The following is an 18716-nucleotide window of genomic DNA, read 5'->3' as shown; positions in this document are numbered from 1 at the left end:
CAGGTGTTCAGTGTAGCTTTTGTTGTTGAACAGTCGAAGCAATTATCACAGATCTCACTAAAGCATAAATAAACTATTAAATTCAAATTGTTTGATTCTTACCTGCAGGGACCAGAGGAGAGATTGAACATGTTCTCTAAAGGTGGCAAACATACAGGGTTTCTTATTTCCTTGTTTTTACAATAATCTCTATTTCTTAGCATGCATTTATTTTCTCACACACTTACTGTAATTGCCAATTTATGAGCAGACAGTCACATCTGAATGAGGTGCAGGTTAGATGATAACACTGGTTGAAAATAGATTTCCACTTAGTGTCTCCAAAACGTATTTGTAAGTTATAAATAAAGGTGAGTGTTAATTATTACCCGGCTCATTTCACAAAGCAGCTTCGTGCATTCGTTCACCTTCATTTTCTATCTGATGCAGATAAGTGGCTTAAACTGGAGGGTTTATTTACAGCTTGTTCAACCTCTAGCAATTCTACCATGTTTCCAGATATGATTTAAATGTTATTAATTATTATTAATATTACTACTGGTAGCAATAATGAGATATTCTTATAAAATGCTTTTAAAAAAAAAACATTTAACCTTTTCATCAGATGTTTAAAATGATTATTATTTTGATTATTACATAAGATGTTGTGGATCAATGATGTCCATCTTAATTTGAACATCTACAATTCAGTGACCTCTGGGCAACTACTGTATTTCTGCTGAGGAAGATCATGTGATATGATCGAAAGAAATAGCTACTAATGGACTTTGTGATGAGATTATAAGTAGAAGTTTCACAAAGCTTATAGCACATACCCGCAATTGATATACATGTTAAAATGTTATGTAGCATCTTGAATTTAGATATTTTTTTATTATTTTAAGGGGATCACACTATAGTATTCCTTTAAAAGACAAGATTTATCACTTTCTTGAAGGTCTCAACACTTAATCTTTTATGGCAGAAAAGCATTGTTGACCTCTACAGGTTGAACCTCTGACCTTGCCTGAACGGTGCAGCAAGATGCCACCACCAGTTTGTGAAGTTTCTGTTGGAGTAGCCACAGTGAAACAGAAACAGCTTTTTACTGTTTCTCAAACATGAATGTACGACACCCCTCGCCAGTCAGATTCAAACACAGACAGCAATAAATGAACAACTCCCCATTTTATAGTCTTTTTTTTTTAAGTAGTCAGTGATTTATGACTTAAAATGAAGCCTAACTACACATACACTGTGGAGCCAAGAGTCAGTGTAGATTACTTCTGACCACCCCCACACCCACACACCCCCACACACACACAAACTCAACCACAGACAGACAGACAGACTTAGCTGAATTACTCCTTAAAGCTACTTAGTCCATGTATGCGCAGTCTACTTAAATCGTTCAGAAATAGTTAAAATCTTTATCAATTATGATCCATACTTTTGATGAACTGCTCCACAAAGCCCTCCTGAACAGTCTTATATGTCAGTTAGCCACTAAATAGCTGCCTTAAAAAGTGATTCTGACCTCATTCATCCGCCCCACATCCGTCATTGGTGATGCAGGCATGATGACACCTTCAAAAGCTCATGGCTGAAAGAGTCCAGCTTGGATACTTCCTGCCTGTCCCCGCCCATGTGAGGAAGATCCCAGCCACGCCAAGAGTGATGTACTGACGAGGGGAATATGAAGGCCGGACCCAGCGTGCAGTCCAAAGTTCAGGAAGGGAGTTGTGCTGAGGACTCATTGTGCAGCACTACAGGGGGACAATGGGAGAGAGTTACAGAAAAGGAAGTGATGTGATCAGCCTGCCCTCCTCCACCCTCACATTGTTATGAAATCTGATCTGTGTCACTTTAAATTGACTTTTGAGGGTTTATTAACAAGCTGTAATGTTGGAAAATGTTGCCTAAACTAGATTGGCTAATAAAGTATGAATGCAGGAATGATCAGATTAAACAGTTTAAACAGGGGCCAAGGGCCAAACACTGGCATTTGGTCCCCTATTGACCCCTACAACTCCCACACTCTGTAATTGTGTGTGTACTGCATGCATTAAAAATAGCCATTTATCTGGTCTACAGTCTTCAGTCTGTTGAGCTCAATGCTTTCCCATTTACATTTCAGCAAAGACTCACATTTGATTTAATTGCAACATGATGCTGATAATGCAATGACCTGTTCTTGTATTTCTAACATTAATGTATCTGACTTAGAAGCTACGATTTCTGTTTGACAGGTTGTGCACACACAAAGAGTGGAGGCAGCATCATCAGCTACAGCATCATGGCCAACTTAGCTCAGTTTTTTCCTTTACTCAAAGTTTGGACAGTATGTTCAGATTTTGGTTTGAAACAGATGTTTTTTTTTTTTTTTTCTTCATACGTTTTTACTTCTACTAATATATAATATGCTACAAATTCACTATGAAACCAGTCTCACTGTTACTGTGAGTTATAGTGAGGGTTTTGAATTTCCCCTTTCTTCATACGAAGCTTTACCTGTTATGCAATAAATATGGAAAATTGTACACTACTCCCACCCTTAGTTTCCATTCTGTGATACAATCACAGTCCACTTCTCCTGCTTTGAAAGTCCACCTGCTGGCAGTACAGCCAGACGGACATAACTGATGCATGTATCAGTTGTTTCATACAGCAGGAATTACCTCAGTGTGACTGGAAATAATAAAACACTTTCTTGAGACTTTACAAAACTTTAAACACATTTCCAATCAGTGCAAATACGCTCATAACATAACAGCCATTGAAATACACATACTGAACTCATTAAGTGTAGGACCGAGTCATACACAGACCAGCCACAACAACAGCCCATATACAGTATTTACATAAATTTGTATATATAATTGATTATTAAGGGTGTTCTTGATTAACTTTAGTATAAACACAAAGCTTTCACATGCATACAACAGTACACAATGTGTTCTGTGCACTTCAATTTGCTGGTGAAATGATCCAATGGTGAAAGCTCAGAGTTGCCATGGTTTAATTACTTTGAAATATTGATTAGTTCAGTGTCAATCTCATGATCTGATCATGTTACTGAACCAAACGCTTCTCTCTCCAGGGACATGAGCATTTCCTGCATAATCTAAAAAATGTTTCTCACTTACATGTTCTAACTCCGAATGGATGACAGCACATTGTCAAAACAACTTTCCTCTCTTTCCTAAAAATAGAAAATTAATGGTTTCACTTGTTTTTCCCCTCAAAAGGCTCCAGGCATAAACAAATACTGGCTCTACAGCATTGGTAGTTGCAATTAATTTGCAGCAAGTTCCCATAAATTCCTCCTCACACCCCCTCAGAGGCCTGCCTGCGGCCAAGAACCAAACATAGTTGGTTTCATACAGTATGATTCTTCAGAGAAACGCGACAGAAAAGTTTATTGGACACATGACATATTCATCAGCATCTCTCTTTTTCTCTATTTTTTTCTGCCTGCACTTCTCCTTGACATGTAAATATAGAGTTTTGGGAGGTGAAGGCCGTTTGGGAATAGTCCTGTGTTAAGTGCAGATGTCCGGACCAGTACAGGAAGAGGCTCCATTTCCAGTTTCAGTGGAACCAAGTGGGATGGAGTCCATCAAGAGTTCTCTTCATCATACAATTCAATTATTTCCCTCTAATCAGTGAAACGCTATTGTTAGTTCATCTGTTGTTCACAATGTGAGCATGTGCTTCACAGGATTGAGAACACTTGAAAATGAAGCATTTGTCTTCCAAATGAAGGCAGACATATGCCAGAAAATATCTTGTGAGTCAAACTGAAGATCGCTCATCTCATTTCATGGGAATCTAAAATAGAAAAGATCAGGAAAAAGTAAGGGTCAGCCTCTGTTTGGCTCAGCTTCACTGATTAATTTTTGAACCATAAACTTGACCTTAGTCTGACATCATCTTTGCCTGCACTGAAATGTAGTTATATTTACTTTCTCCATTTACAAGCCAGCAGAAAATACTGCATGAATGCGCTCCATATTTCTTTAAGGCAGCATGTGTCAGCCACATTACAGCTTCTCATATAAAGGGCGAGGAAGTGGATGGACGGACCTCGAGCCCTGTGAGTGGCCGCTCGGCACATACACTCTGTATATAAACATGCAAGAGCTTTGGATATGGCTGATATATCAATTTGCTGTTATTTCTTTGTTAAGAAAAATCAAGTGGATAATCAAGTGAAGATGTGATTTTACACAACAGTTTTCACAGTCACAGTCTCAAAACATGCTTTAGTTTATCATGCCCCATCACAGTTTGACAGTGTTTAACAAAAAACAGACAATTGAAATGTACCTTGAACTATTTTGTTCTTTGGTGGGGTATGTTTAATAGCCCCCCTGCAAGTGGCAAAATGGAGACAATAATCTACCATGGTGAGATATTGTCATTTCAATGCTAATTTCTCCGCTAGCTACTGTCAGTAGATTCCGTAAACCCGAGTGGAATGCAGCCACAAGACATGTAGTTTCACAATGAAGATTAACTTTTATCTTCACATGACAGTCTACAGCGGTGCCAGTAGCTAAATGCTAAGGTGCTAAATGCTAATGCTATACTGATGTTAAGCAGGTATAATCACGTTCGCTAGCTTTGTTGAGCATGTTAGCATGCTAACATTTTCTAGTAAATCACTCGACAGAAAGTACAGCCGAGGCTAATGGGAATAAGATAAGATAAAATAAAAAGACGGGGGATTTTTATTTTTTATTTTTATGGCAGTCTACCCAACAGCTTCAGACATATTTCACTCTGACTCATAGAAGTCAACCTTATGTTGGCGTGAGATGAAAAGTCACCAAATATCACCAAAGCTACAGGATTCATTGTTTGGGAGACATGAATGTCTGCAAAAAGTTTCGTGACATCAGTACAATAGTTGTGCCATTTTGTCACATCACACAGTGGCAGTCTGTTTACTCTGCCCCAAGGGAAAATACTCCGTCAGTGCTTGCTTTAAAAGACAACAACAAAAAAAACAGGTGGGCGACAGCCTTATCTTACCTGGGAAAAGCATCATGCCGTTACTGTCACACTTAAGTAATACCACACAGGAGGGAGTGATGTACTGAATATCAGAAGGAGTGATTCGGTCATTGGTACGAGGCCGCACAATCATGTTGGTATTCAATACATCACTCCCTCTCGTGTGATGTTGCTTTTACACAACAGTTTTAGGAGCGCCATATTAGTTAAGTAAGCAACAAAAGTTTATGATTTGTTTGTTTATTTCATCATTTATTTGGCAACGCCAACACAAATAGTTCCGCAACTGGACTGGTACCGGACTGTTGGTAAGGAACACACACATTTTCCTCACATGCACAGTGCACATTAGCTAGCTACTTTGTCTACACGTTACCTCAGTTGTGCCCTGAAGTATCCGGGCCTCTTCCCTTCATCCTCTTCTAACGACCACACATCATTTAATTCAAATGTTATTTCTGGAAATATATTCATTTTTTAGATAGATAACGACCGTTAATGGAACACCTGTGAAGCGGAATGATACATGTAGTTAAAAGTCCCAGCGCTCATGGAATTCCTCTCGTCCAATCAAATCACTTGGTCGGAACTAACTGTTGTATAATCGAGTTTAATCGCGCCCACAGCTGGCGCATGCAACAAGTTCTACTCTCTGGTGGTTGTAGACGGGCTTTCTGGGAAATGTAGGAGTTCAAAAACCTTTAGGGGGAGAAATGACGGAAATATGTCAAATACACACACACACACACGCACTCTTCTCAGATGTCTTTCTGTTGCCAGTCTCATATAATTGTGGAAGATTTCAGCACGTTATCTCATCAGTGATGAGGCTTTTTTTTCTGGCTCGTCCAAAATGTCATGATCCGAACTTTTGCTGCACTGAAGTAGATGACCCTGTACTGTGTGGAACTGGATTCATCCAGTACGCGTATAAGCAAGTAACCTGCTTCATGACCCATGCTGTTATAATGAGGTAGCCTACATGTTGAGCCATACGACATCAGAGTTTTTGTATGAAAGATTCTGATTTATTTTGAACGAGACCCAGTGATTATTCAATGTCTACTCAGCCCTGCCATTTGTCTGTTTGACACATAGTGAAATATTGGTTCCTTGAACGAGAGCTTCATGTTAAAGCAATAAAATAACATGCTGTGTTTATCAATGAGCTGAGTCAGCCGCACTTGATTTATCACCACTTCTGGTAATGATTTGATACAACAAATTTAAGGTTTCCTTTGAAATTCAAATAAAGTTTATTGTTGTATCTTTTCTGTTTGAGCCTGGAGAGTGTCTGAGGAATTCCTGAGAACCATCTGCAATAGTCCCACACACATTCCTGCTAATGCAAACACAGAAGGAAAGTGACACACTTCCTTTCTCACAGTGGTCAAGAGAGTGGAGCAGGCAGTGTCGGCAAAGAAGGGAAACACACAGGATTAGAAGGGGGACAAAGGAAACACGTAGGACATCTTTCCAACTTGGAGCAAAGTGCTGTGATTTGACCCATTGACTGGAAACTTCCCATCACATCCACCACAGAAACATGTGACTCACCAGTGTATCTGAATGAATCTGATTGCAGGAATGACTCAAGCTCCCTGCCATCTCATGACTAAAGCTCTGCGTATGCTGCGTGTCACTGTTGGTGCAGAGTGAGGACTTCTTCAAAAGTGCAGTTTATTTTTAGGGAGTTTCACAGCTGTAGCCACTGGATAATGAACAAGCTGCACAGAGTTGTCTGACACTATCCTGAAGTAAACTCTGCATCCTCCTGTCACAGCTGAACATGCAGGCGAATAAGAGGTGTGAGGTCTGGAGGCTGTTCATGGCATTCAAAGAATAAAAAGGAACTGATTTCTATTACAGACACATTTTCAGGTGGAAACTGTTGCTTTGTTGTGCATAAAAGCAGATTACATGCAGATTTAGCACTGGAATAAAGAGTATTTTTTGTGCATTTATTCATATATAGTATATATATATATATATATATATATATAATGAGCTGGATTGAAAGGTCTAAGTGTTACTCTTTTATCAAGTCAATCTTGTGAAAGTCTATTATCAGATCAAAAATAAACATTTGCAAGCCCGAATCAGATGTGCTTCTCATATACAGATACATTCTCGGAAAAGCCATCAGATGTGTTTGAGCTGCTGAATGATTCATAGCAACACTCGTTATCTACAGGATTTTATTACCACAGTGTATGGGTTTACATTGATCATGTGGGAATGAGAGATAGCAGCAGTTCAAATGCCAAAGCCTCAGCTGGGTCCAACCATGTGCTTTATGTGCTCAGTTCAGCTGAAATGATGAAATCCAGGGAATACCTTGCGAATACTCTCATCATTCAGCTTTCACTCTGTTAAAAATGTTGACTTTCTAACACATTCAGTGAGAATGGGCATCCTGTGGACTCTGTTGTGAGTGTGTTACCATTACAGAGCACATTCAGGCATTTAAGTGCTGATTGCCTGCAGACTGTCAATCTGACTCCTATGCAAATGAGGGGCGCTGTGATAGGGGTCATTAAATCTTGGTGATTATTTAGAGAACTAATGGTCGAACATAATGAGCCGATGAAATGTCTCTCTGAACGTGCAGCCTGAAGGAAGGTGCATATGGACTGAGGGCAACAGGGAAGCTGAAGGAGAACTGAGCATGACAGCGCATAACAAAGCCTCACTAACAAAAGCTCTTAAAAAGAGGTTCTGGCTTCTTCAAGCATCTTTCCTTTCACCTCTGATGTAAAGCCTTTGTACCAATCCTTCTTCTAGACCCAACCGTTATCACAAGAAAACACAGAAACATCCCGGAGGACAGAACCCCCACATTTCTCTTCAAATTAGACAATGCATGGTGTAAAAACTCCCTCTATGTTTAGCATAAACACAGCCAAGACTGTGATCTATAATTAGATGCATCTCCTCCACTGATTATCAGTAGATCTGTGTATCACTGAACATAAAATTAGAGTCTTGATTCAAAAATTTTATATGATCTGCATCAGTCCGATTGAGTTTTAATTCCTTGTAATGTTGGGAATTAAGTTTATTTGATTTCTTGTGGAGAGTTAGATATATACCACTCTCATGTTTGCAGCCCAAATCATTGGAGGCTAAACTGTGGTCATGTGTATTGGTAAAAGCACAGTCAAGCTGCCCTAAAAGAGGTGCTTGTCACTATTTGACCCACAAATTTGTTGGGTCGCATTTAATATGCCCAACAGCCCTGTGACTCATCCAAGACATAAATCCTGCTATATGTTGTATATGCCTCAGGGAAGATTTTCTTTTTAATGTCTTTTCTCAGTTTGACATCCTACGGTCCCACAGTGTGACTCCACTGTGTTTTACAGCCTCCCTGATGCGCTGGCAACAGGCCTGTTTATCCTTCATTAATCTCTCTCCCCTGCTTTTACCCCGCACTTAATGATGACGTTTATCCTATTAATGTGTTGTTTGCAGAAAAAATCCCCCCAAAACATAATCCAGACTAAAGGTTGTTAATGTGTATGTGTGTGTGTGTGTGTCTCCTTTGTGTGTGCAGAGACTGAAGATGATACTGAACTGAGTGGTTGCCATGGGTAGTGATTAACTGATGGAGAAATAACACCATTACAAGGATGATGGTTTAGGACTTTGAATGTGAGAGAGTAAAGCAGAGAGAGAGAGAGAGAGAGAGAGAGAGAGAGGTTTATATTTTCCTCAGGTAGTAAATTCATTCAGTATCATGTACTGACCTTTCTGAGCTTTAAAACTGTAAAATGCTGCTCTCTAGTGATCACATGCTACACTGACATTTGATTGTGTTGCAGTATTAAAGGAAGACGCCAAACATTTTTGTTTGAGTAAGTAATGACAGAAGAGTTCAAATCCTTTACTTTAGTTAAACTAACAATATCCATATAAGTTCTGCATTTAAAAGTACAAAAGTAAATCAACTAAATATAATAAAAGTTAAAACGTAAAACTGCATTTTTTGCAGAATAGCTCCATTCAAGTGTTCATAATTAAATTACTGTATTATTGATATAAAAACATTTCATTTTAATTACTTTATACACTTAATCTATAAAGATGCATCATATTTTATAATAATTTAATCTACAAAGTAACTGGTAACTATAGATTTCCCTATGAAATGTAATGTAAAGGTTTCTTAAAAAGAAAATACAAAACTTACAACTGTAATTGAGTGAATTAAGTTTCCAGCACTGATTTGTACCATTCCTCTATTACTTCTTCAGGGAGGTTAGTATTTGAAATCCTTGAACTTGAGAACAAAATAAAACCGCTTTAAAGAGTGCAGCTGTATTAATATGAATATGACTTAAAATGATCTACTTATGTAAAATAAAACTATGGAACTTTTAATTTTTAACTACTCTTAACACATTGCTGATTCTTTTAAAACATTTCTTATATTGTTCCATTGCAGTTTTTACTTTGGGTAAATGATGTGATTATTTCTTCCATCACTGCATTCAACAAAGACAAGTCATGTTACCTGACACCGGCCTTGTTGCTGTAGTAACCGGTAGATGGCGGGGTTTCACGGTCCTGGTCTGACCGGATATGACTTGCAGAGATCTCGGAGCTGCAGCTTCCGAACTGTGGGCGTTTTTTTTCCCCTCAATCTTGACTCCGGAGTTTTTTTTTTTTTGTTTTTTTTTTGTTTTTTTTTTTTCCTGGGTGTTGCCTGCCTGTCGTACCGGGGTGTCGCTGTGAAGACTGCGAGTCAAACCGGATCATTTCTGCATCGATATCATTTTAAACTTTTTGGAGCGCGGCCGAGGTCCTGTCATTTTGTGTACGCGGTACTTTTCAGGCCACACAGGACCGGGTTACTTTAGCCGCTGTTAGCTTGCTAGGCTAACCGAGACCGAGCTGCTGTAACGTTGGCTGGGTCACCAGCGAGAGAGCCGTCCGATGCAGGCCATTAAGTGTGTGGTAGTAGGGGACGGGTAAGTTAAAGTGTCTTTTTATTCGTACTTTGACCTCTAAAATGTCCGGGTTTTACTCGTATGATAGCGACTTAAGCGTGAAACACGGCTGTTTTCGTTGACCCAGTTATCAACAGTTGGCCAACGACTAACAAGCCTCGGATAACATGCCAACATGAACGACAGCTGTTGTTGTGCCCGCTCTCTAGTCCAGCTGGGTCAGACAGATTTATCTACATGCTCCGGTTAGGTGTGACTAGATGGGCCACAGTATGTCATTTATTAGACCTGACGCAGGCTGCCATGTCGTCAGCTACTTTAACTTACAGCTAGTCCTGAATAAAAGTTGTGGATTCTCACTGAATGAATTTACAGATTTGTGGTGAACAATTTGTGTCTTTTTTTTGGGAAAGCTGTGTTTCAAAACAGCTGATTTATTTTATAGTAAAATAGTTTGACAAGATTTAGTGCAAAATGTAAAAAAAAATTTTATAGCAGGGCTTTATCTTAAACAAAATTGAATATAAAAATGTCTAACTGAAATAGTTTTAATTGAGATAAAGAGCTTAAGTCATCTTGATTGACCTCAAACCCCAATTTAAACTTCTTAACACAAACTGATTTTAGATTTCTGGTAGGACAAAGTTTCCATCATTTTAAGGTAGTATCTCTCATTAATGGATGACATTTGACTATATATGTATGTGAAAAATATTGGTGCTCTTTTGGACTAATAAATCAGGTTTAGTAAAGATTGTGATCTGTTATCACACATTTATATAGTTAAACTATTACTGTTTTTATTGTTTGACTTGTGCATCATCACATGGAGGAAACTTTTTCAGGACAAAACCAAGTACATCGCAGCTCAGATTATTGACTGTCATTTAAGGAGGTTGTTTTCTTAAACCAAAGCTTTTAACTATGCAAGTCATGATCGAAATAAACCTTCAAATATAAAGGATGTAGGACACAACAGGGTCACCAGGGCAATATTAACACTAATGTTTTGCAACTTCTAATGTTTTGCCAGAGGTAAATAATCAAATAAAATACTGTGAAATACTAGTAGAATTGTAAAGGATAAACCCACAATAAAGTTAAAAGCTTCTTTGTGAAATAAAAAAGAAGATGGTTTGATCTTTCAGGTTAAACCTGTCTCACGTGACTTGTTAACCTGTCAGACGAGTAGTGGTTAGAGGTTCCAGTATCGCGACACGAGATTATGGACGTTTGTATTGAGGCTTTGGTCTCGATTTCTGAATTGTTAAACTCATACAAGCAAGAAACCTACAGTACATGCTATAGATATGACTTAAATTGCTGTTTAATGTCACTGCAGACTATACGATATACTCTTAATATTAAAACTGAGAGAATAAGTATAAAATCAGTATTTATCAGTTTATTTACCTACTCTCCCTCTCTCCCCTCTTTTCTCCTCCCAGGGCTGTGGGTAAAACATGCCTGCTCATCAGCTACACTACCAATGCCTTCCCTGGAGAGTACATCCCCACAGTGTAAGTAACACACAAAGGCAGCTCTCATGAACAGCTGTGGTGTAGAGGTGGATATGTGGCGAGGTTTAGGTGAGGGACGTAACCCACCAGACGTACGGGAAGCTAACATTCACAATGATATCAATCATTGAGTAGTTTGTCAGCAACTTTATCTCCTCCCTGAATTATGCATTACAATGTTGTACATTATAACACTACCTAATTGAAAATCTAATATCCACCTTTTGTCCCACAGCTTCGACAACTACTCTGCCAATGTGATGGTTGATGGGAAACCAGTGAACCTGGGGCTGTGGGATACAGCAGGACAGGAGGACTACGACAGGCTCAGGCCACTGTCCTACCCACAGACAGTATGTGTATATATATATATTTTATTTTCACTCACACACACACCAGTAGTAACAACTGGCTGTCTCTGTCCACTGTCCTGCACAGACTAGTATCAGCCAAACAATGTTGGCATGAATGCTGTTTTTCACTTTGCCAGCATTGATTTGCAGTTATTCACTGGCCAGTAATACTTAAGACGGAGTCTGTGCACTCAGCAGAGTAGAGCCTTGTATCCACAGTACCTATACACTGTCTGGAGAACGGCTGGAGGAAGTGAAAGGGAGCTCTTGTTTGCCCTCTTTGTCCTTTGACCAACAAACAGGGTCTCTGTGCCAAAGACTTGCAGGGAGCTGAAAGTGGGAGTCAGTTTGTATTTAACCAACAGGACCAGTTCAGAATTAGATTTATGTATCTTTTATTTAATTAGATAATTATTAGATTAGGTTTTGAGTTGTAACAGAAACATGGAAGTTTTTAATCTGATATTGAACGTTTGTCTCTTGTAATGTTGCTGTCTTCAAAGTTGGCTAATGGTGTCCTTCACTCTCCTCAGGACGTGTTCCTGATTTGCTTTTCACTAGTCAGTCCAGCTTCCTTTGAGAACGTCCGTGCCAAGGTAAGAACAGCCTGCTCTTTAAAGCCGTTACCTTTGCCAGTGATTGTAATGTTAGGCTTTTGTCTGCAAGCGACAAATCTCAAAAACTCTTTCACTGTTTTCCACAAAGTTTCATGGTCAGATCAGTTTGGGTGGAGGAGGAATTGACTCAATTTTGTCAATGATCCAGATGTGGAATTTTGGCCACATTTCAGTTAGTTTCCATTTCTCAGGCTCAGCTCTAAAAGTAAATGATAGAAACTGGACTTTAAAATAGATTCTTGCTGGGATTCAAAATGAACTCGGTAGAAAAATTTATATTTTTCTCCCCAAAGTTGATTTTTAGGTCCGTTCATAGTGATGCAACCATGAAAAACAAAAACATATTTCTCTGCAAAAACTACATCAGCTCTTTGGCCCTTGTTGTGCTAATGTTTTTTTAATTGGAAAAATATGTTGTTTTTCCCCCCAGTTTTTAAAGCTACTTAACATAATAGTTAAATTGAAGGGGATAATTAGGATTCAGCTGGTAAAGTAATAAATGTCAAGTATCACAACAGCAGGACTGAGAGTTGTTATGTGCTGGTAGAAGTTTGTGTCCTTTTTTTGCCCCGGAGTTCCTCAGAGGTCACATCATGTTGAATTTGGATAACAACCAAAAAACTGAGAGAGAAATCTATCCTTTTAGCAACCCACCCACATTCCACACAGTGTGTCGTATTGTCCGTCTTTATCCTGTATCCCGCCTCTGACTCTGTCCTCCTGCAGTGGTACCCTGAGGTGAGGCACCACTGCCCCAACACACCCATCATCCTGGTGGGCACCAAGCTGGACCTGAGAGACGACAAGGACACTATCGAAAAGCTCAAGGAAAAGAAACTCTCCCCCATCATCTACCCCCAGGGCTTGGCTATGGCTAAAGAAATAAGTCAGTTGAGGCTCAACACATTCACCAATCCTTCAAATTATTAGATTATCATAATAGTCTGGTAAAGTTTCCAACTGAAAGAGCCTTTTCTTGTGGGAGTTTTATTTGTGGCATTTCTCTAAAGCCATAAAAAAAAAAAATAGTTCTGCTAAAAAAAGAACAAGCCACCGTTTCATGGTCACATTTTTCTAATCACAACATCATGCGAATTTAATAAGTTGTTTACACCGTAGTGGTGCCACCTAATTTTTCAAAATTATGTGCCTTATTGGTTTACCACCGTTTTATTTTTAATAAACGACAAAATTAGATGGTGACGTTTGCACTTTACTTAAATTCTGCAAGACTTACTTGGCAGAATTGATTAATGGGACCATGAATCAAATCATTTATTTACATTAAATTGTATTATGTTACATTTGGGTGGGTTTCTTAGAACCTGAAAGATGTTGGACATTATGTTGGTAAAACTCACTTCTTTTTCATCATTTGACTGTAATTTATAAACATTGTATTGAAATGGTTTTGGAACAATTCTTACTCTCTTTGGTTGAGAGTTTCTCTCACTAAAGTTACAGAATATTTTTGGACTTTATGATCATGCAAACATAAAATAATCTTGTGACTTGTTAATAATCTTGTTACTCACTTTATCTTTCTGCTTTTTCTGTTTCTCTCTCCTCTGGCCACCAGGTGCAGTGAAGTATCTGGAGTGCTCGGCTCTGACGCAGCGCGGCCTTAAGACAGTGTTTGACGAAGCCATCAGGGCGGTCCTCTGCCCCCCACCCATCAAGAAGAGGAAGAGGAAGTGCAGAATATTGTAATGGAAAACCACAGGGAGTAGAAAATACAGTTGCAGTCAGAACTCGCCTACTCAGAGGGAAGAGGATGATGTCGGGGTTTCCCAAATATCTGTTCACCCCCTGTGTCTTTGCTTACATAGAAGCTCTGGTAGATCAGACGTCCATCTGAAAGAACTTTACAGATTTAAGCAGCGCTGGCAGGTTTCAGTCAAGTCTGGCTTGTGGGTTCTTACATCTGTTGAGTCCTTTCAGATTGACTGGAATGAAGTGACTTTGCTTAAGGCCTTGGGGAATGTGAGGGTGGGGGGGTGATTTGGGATCTGGGGTTAATTAAGGAGAAAGAGAGGGAGGATTTTGCAAAAAAAAACTAAAAAAAACATTCATGTAATTTTTCTCAGACATTGTGAAGAAACACTACTTGAACATGAATTTATCGTGAAATCACCATAGATTTAACTCTATAAAAGAAGGAGGTCCTGCACTGCGCTCTTTCCCCTACACACTAAGAGATTCCTGCTGCCTTGATGAAATTTTACTTTGAGATAAATTGTTTTTTAGAGGCTCTAATTTCTCCTTTTTTTTTCATTGTCAGTCTCTTGTCAGCTGTTTGATGGACCGTTCTGTTTACATGTCATCTGACGAGACTGAGGTGCTGCCAAAACTCAGTCAACGGTCATCACTTTGTAGTCACTCTGTGAACACTAAAATGTTGTTTTTTTTCTTCCTTTTACTTTTGTTTTAACCTTCTATCAATGCAGTTATGAAGAAATTCTTTAACCCTTAAATGACTTTGAGTTATAACATGTTGTAGCAGCTGCTAAGTTAAATAGTAATTACACATTACACAGTCTGATAGATATTTAACAGGTAATTCTTTCATTTTGTTCCTTGAGCTTTCTAGATAAATCATTGTTCTCACTACGTGGTAAATGAATACACACAGTGTTTTATGACTGACTGTCGGGCATGTGAAGGTACAGTGCAGCCACAGTTGCTGTGCTGGCTCGTTATCTATTTAACTTTAAAAGTTAAACCCATCATTTCAAGTTTTCATGAAGTTCTTGCTCAGAAAGTGCTTTCAACATTCAGGCTTTTTACTCAGTACATGATGCTCATTGCCGTCATAATGGTGTGTAACCATGTCATTTTGACCCCATCTATTGCTGTGTTTTATGAAGTCTATGAGCCAGTGTATCAGCACTCGATGGTTGTGACTCATTTTACTGTCTTTCTTGTACAATATGACCTTGAGCGGTAACGATTCAGCGGTTGCATTTTATTTTGAAATGAGCAATGATCAAATTGCATGGGTGCTCTGGGGAATCACTGTAAATCTGGATTCATTTCATCTGTGTTTCAGTGGCACAGATGAAGTGCATACTTGGATTTACTTTCTTGCTAAATGTGGTTTCATTTTCACAATATGTAATAGTACATAGTTATATGCTGATTTTTTTTTTTTAAGCAAATAAATTTTTTTGAAAATGCTCAATGTATTCTATATCTTCTGACCACACACTACAGTTTGTATCGACTGCATGACTTCATTTACTTTAGCGTATAGTGACAAATGTCTTATCACTTTCCCACATCACAATGAGTAGTCCTCAAATTTCATTTTTTTTTTGTTGTTTTTGTCTGACCAGTCTAAAACCAGAATTTACTGATTTTACATGTTACAAAGAAAAAGCAGCTGGAGCCAGAAAATACTTGGCATTTTCACTGGCTGTCTGATTAATCGACTTATTATTATCTCAGCATTAAATACACAGCGTCAGGTTATATAGCAGTGACTTTTTCATTGCCTTCATCTTGATCAGCTTGTGCACCGTAACGGTCAAACAGAGAGGAATACATGGACATTTCATGGTTGGCTGTTTTTGGCTTTCCACTGGTCAAATACCAGCTCAGCAGACACTGCATCCTCAACTCCCATCCCTGTTGTAAAAACAACAACAAATACAGTTACACTGAATACCATGAAAGTATAGTTGTAAACTGGATTCTTCTTGTACCAAGATAAAAAAATAAAGTACTTTCCACATGATATGGATTTGTAGGAGGGGCTTACCAAGGGATTTGAACACGGTTGTCTTCTCTCTGTGAGCAGGTTTTGTCCCATTAATAACATCTCCAAGCTCTGCAAACACCTCCGCCTGAACACATGAGATCCACAGTCACATTTTTCCACACATGCTCTGCAAAGGGAGCCAGTAACACACGCCTCAGTTATCTTATCAAGTCAGTTCAAAAGCACAAAGACACTGACCCCAGAGAGAATGACGTCACCAGACTCGGTTGTTGCTCCCTCTCTGCTGTCAGTGTACACCACGGCTTCCTTCATCAACACGTCATCCAGCTCCCGCCAGTTTGGCCTGCAGGCTCCCACCGCTGCTCAGCAACAGGAGAGAAACAATCCGATTATTTACAGAGCTCCAAAGTCCACTCAAGAACTGACATTTAAGTTTTAAACATTTGATGTTCCCTGAATTCTGCCCATTTTACATGGTACTCATCTAAAACTCTCCACACTTCCTCTCACCTGCCACATGGGCTCCTGGTTTGACCCACTGACCGAAAAGCACCGGCTCAGTGCATCTGGTTACTGTCACTATGACGTCTGCTCCCTTCACCGCCTCCTCCACCGAGACACAAGGCGTCACAGGACCTGTGACTGAGTGCATGAACTTCTCAGCTCTCTCTTTTGTGCGGCTCCACACACGCACCTGGGGTGATCGAGGGGAATTACAAATGTCATATCAACCAATTACAAAACAAGTTCCAACAGTAATCAATCAGGATGTCCAGATACTTGCACACATACTGGAGAGCATGTAAAATCAGATTTCAATCCTCAGACTTGTTTTAAATCTCACTCTTTGTTCAAATCTTTACTTGGAGATTGCTGCTCAAATGTTGTGGTCAGTAAACTACAAAGGCATTTGTTGAATGTTCGGCCGGCTAAAGCAACGGCAGTGTCGGTCTCTCGGCAAAAAAAGAAAATTTGCATGTTTCCTAAAATGTTAAACTATTGTCTACCTGTAAGATGATTTAAGCAAAAGTTGGATTTAATAAACAAGTAAGATTTTACAAAGTTGTCAGTCCCATGCCAATAAAGTAGGGCTGCACCATACAGACATTTCATACGTCGATATTTATGTGAAATATAGGTTAAAAAAATTAAGGGGTTGCCCTATATTTTCCTTTACTCCTAAACACTGTTTAAAGGGAGATCCTTTAGGTTCTGTAGGTTATTTTGTGTTGGGAAACACTGAGCTACAGACATAAGGATATTATTCCACTTGTACTCACCAAAAATCCTTTACACTGCCCTGAACTGATTTTCTATTCATACGTTCACAAGACATGTTTGTAACAGTACCTCTTTAAATGAGAACATTTCAGTGAAGACGTTGTAATGACTCAGAGCCTGTTTGCCAGTCCCCAAGATGGCCAGCACTTCAGCCTCTGGACGCATCAACAGCTGCAGGACCAGAACACACCAGGACAGATCCAAGAGTGTCAAAGTCAGAACAACAGCGCGACATTAGAGGACAGGTACTGTGAACAGGTGCTTTGAAAATGGAAAGCTTATCGTACCTTTGCAGAGATTGCAGATACTGCAGCTGTCCTCATGCCTGTGATGACCTCTCCATCCATGACCTGCAGGTTGGAGACATGCCTGACTGGTCTGAGGGTGAAGCTGCTCAAACTGTGAGACCTGAATGTTTAGATTGTTTTTTTGTTTTTTTTTCTGTCTCATGTGTGCATCAGTTTTACTCACAGCCTTAACACTCCCATACTCTGGATCCAGCAGCACCACTGTGGCCTGAGTGGATGGTAAAGTGGAACCATCCTCCCTCTTATAGAAACAAACCAACTTTGTGCACAGGACTCCGTCATGCTCTATGTAAGTGGGCATCAGTCCCAGGAACCTGTAAAAGTGATTGAGTGTCAGCAATAGCCACAGACTGTAAATGTTTCACAGTATAGTACATGCTAACCCGTTTTGTTTCTGCAGGGGCACTGTGGTGCGAACAGGCTGGACAACCTCTCCTCTGGAAAACTTCCCCAGAGCCTGTTCCAGACGGGGGGTCAGCTCCCTGTACTGCAGCAGGCTCTCAACTTCGCGTTCCGATATGGTAACAGGGGGGTCAGCCATGACTTTTGCTTTTCATCCACAAGTTCTAGCTTTAAAACGCACCGCGTTTGCTTCGTTTCGGCCTGGGGTCGAAATCCGGGGTTGGGCTTTAGTCTTGACGGGCGGAAAATTTACGGCATAAACGGAGACTTCAGGAAACGTTGACGCAGGCGTAGACGCACCTTCTCTCCCTATCGTACCGAAACGTTTCCTTCCCCGATTTGTCGAGCGTTTCCCAAAGAGACAGGTCGGTATACTTTCCGTAGCGCGAGGGAGCCCAGCGCACCTGTGTCACAGCAGCAGGTTGTTCACACAAACACTGACAAGCTTTTCAGTGTTTTTATTTATTTGAGAAATATGAGTGTTATCCTTAATATGTCAGACATATACAGTCTGTTACAAACATTTTCAGGCCTGACACAAGCTCACATCAGTCTTTTGACACA

At 39.6% G+C, this 18716-nt stretch overlaps 2 protein-coding genes across 2 annotated transcripts; one reads left to right on the top strand and one right to left on the bottom strand.

Moving 5' to 3' along the window:
- The first annotated feature begins 9679 nt into the window (after positions 1-9679).
- LOC111220230 (ras-related C3 botulinum toxin substrate 1) lies at positions 9680-15616 on the top strand. Its single transcript, XM_022743250.1, has 6 exons — positions 9680-9971; positions 11399-11470; positions 11706-11823; positions 12357-12419; positions 13167-13326; positions 14020-15616. Exons 1-6 carry the CDS (start codon positions 9937-9939, stop codon positions 14148-14150), a joined length of 579 nt encoding a protein of 192 aa, XP_022598971.1. The 5' UTR covers positions 9680-9936; the 3' UTR covers positions 14151-15616.
- crym (crystallin mu) lies at positions 15387-18444 on the bottom strand. Its single transcript, XM_022743248.1, has 8 exons — positions 18134-18444; positions 17914-18064; positions 17730-17792; positions 17512-17613; positions 16672-16855; positions 16399-16520; positions 16201-16285; positions 15387-16067 (listed from the first exon to the last, which is right to left on the bottom strand). The coding sequence occupies exons 1-8, from the start codon at positions 18289-18291 to the stop codon at positions 15994-15996; spliced, it is 939 nt and encodes a 312-aa protein (XP_022598969.1). The 5' UTR covers positions 18292-18444; the 3' UTR covers positions 15387-15993.
- Positions 18445-18716: the final 272 nt, after the last annotated feature.

Source organism: Seriola dumerili, unplaced genomic scaffold (genome assembly GCF_002260705.1).
Source record: "Seriola dumerili isolate Sdu_G_001 unplaced genomic scaffold, Sdu_1.0 BDQW01000068.1, whole genome shotgun sequence".
Classification (NCBI taxonomy): Eukaryota; Metazoa; Chordata; class Actinopteri; order Carangiformes; family Carangidae; genus Seriola; species Seriola dumerili.
This window is presented reverse-complemented; position numbering and strand designations above follow the sequence as displayed.

Bases quoted from the DNA above. Each gene is read 5' to 3' on its own strand.
- crym (XM_022743248.1), bottom strand. From the start codon at position 18,291: ATGGCTGACCCCCCTGTTACCATATCGGAACGCGAAGTTGAGAGCCTG. The intron at 17,793-17,913 runs GTGAGTAAAACT...TCCAACCTGCAG, and splicing joins AGTATGGGAGTGTTAAGGCT to GTCATGGATGGAGAGGTCAT. The intron at 16,286-16,398 runs GTCAGTGTCTTT...TCATGTGTTCAG, and splicing joins GTGACGTCATTCTCTCTGGG to GCGGAGGTGTTTGCAGAGCT.
- LOC111220230 (XM_022743250.1), top strand. From the start codon at position 9,937: ATGCAGGCCATTAAGTGTGTGGTAGTAGGGGACGG. The intron at 12,420-13,166 runs GTAAGAACAGCC...GTCCTCCTGCAG, and splicing joins TTGAGAACGTCCGTGCCAAG to TGGTACCCTGAGGTGAGGCA. The intron at 13,327-14,019 runs GTCAGTTGAGGC...TCTGGCCACCAG, and splicing joins GGCTATGGCTAAAGAAATAA to GTGCAGTGAAGTATCTGGAG.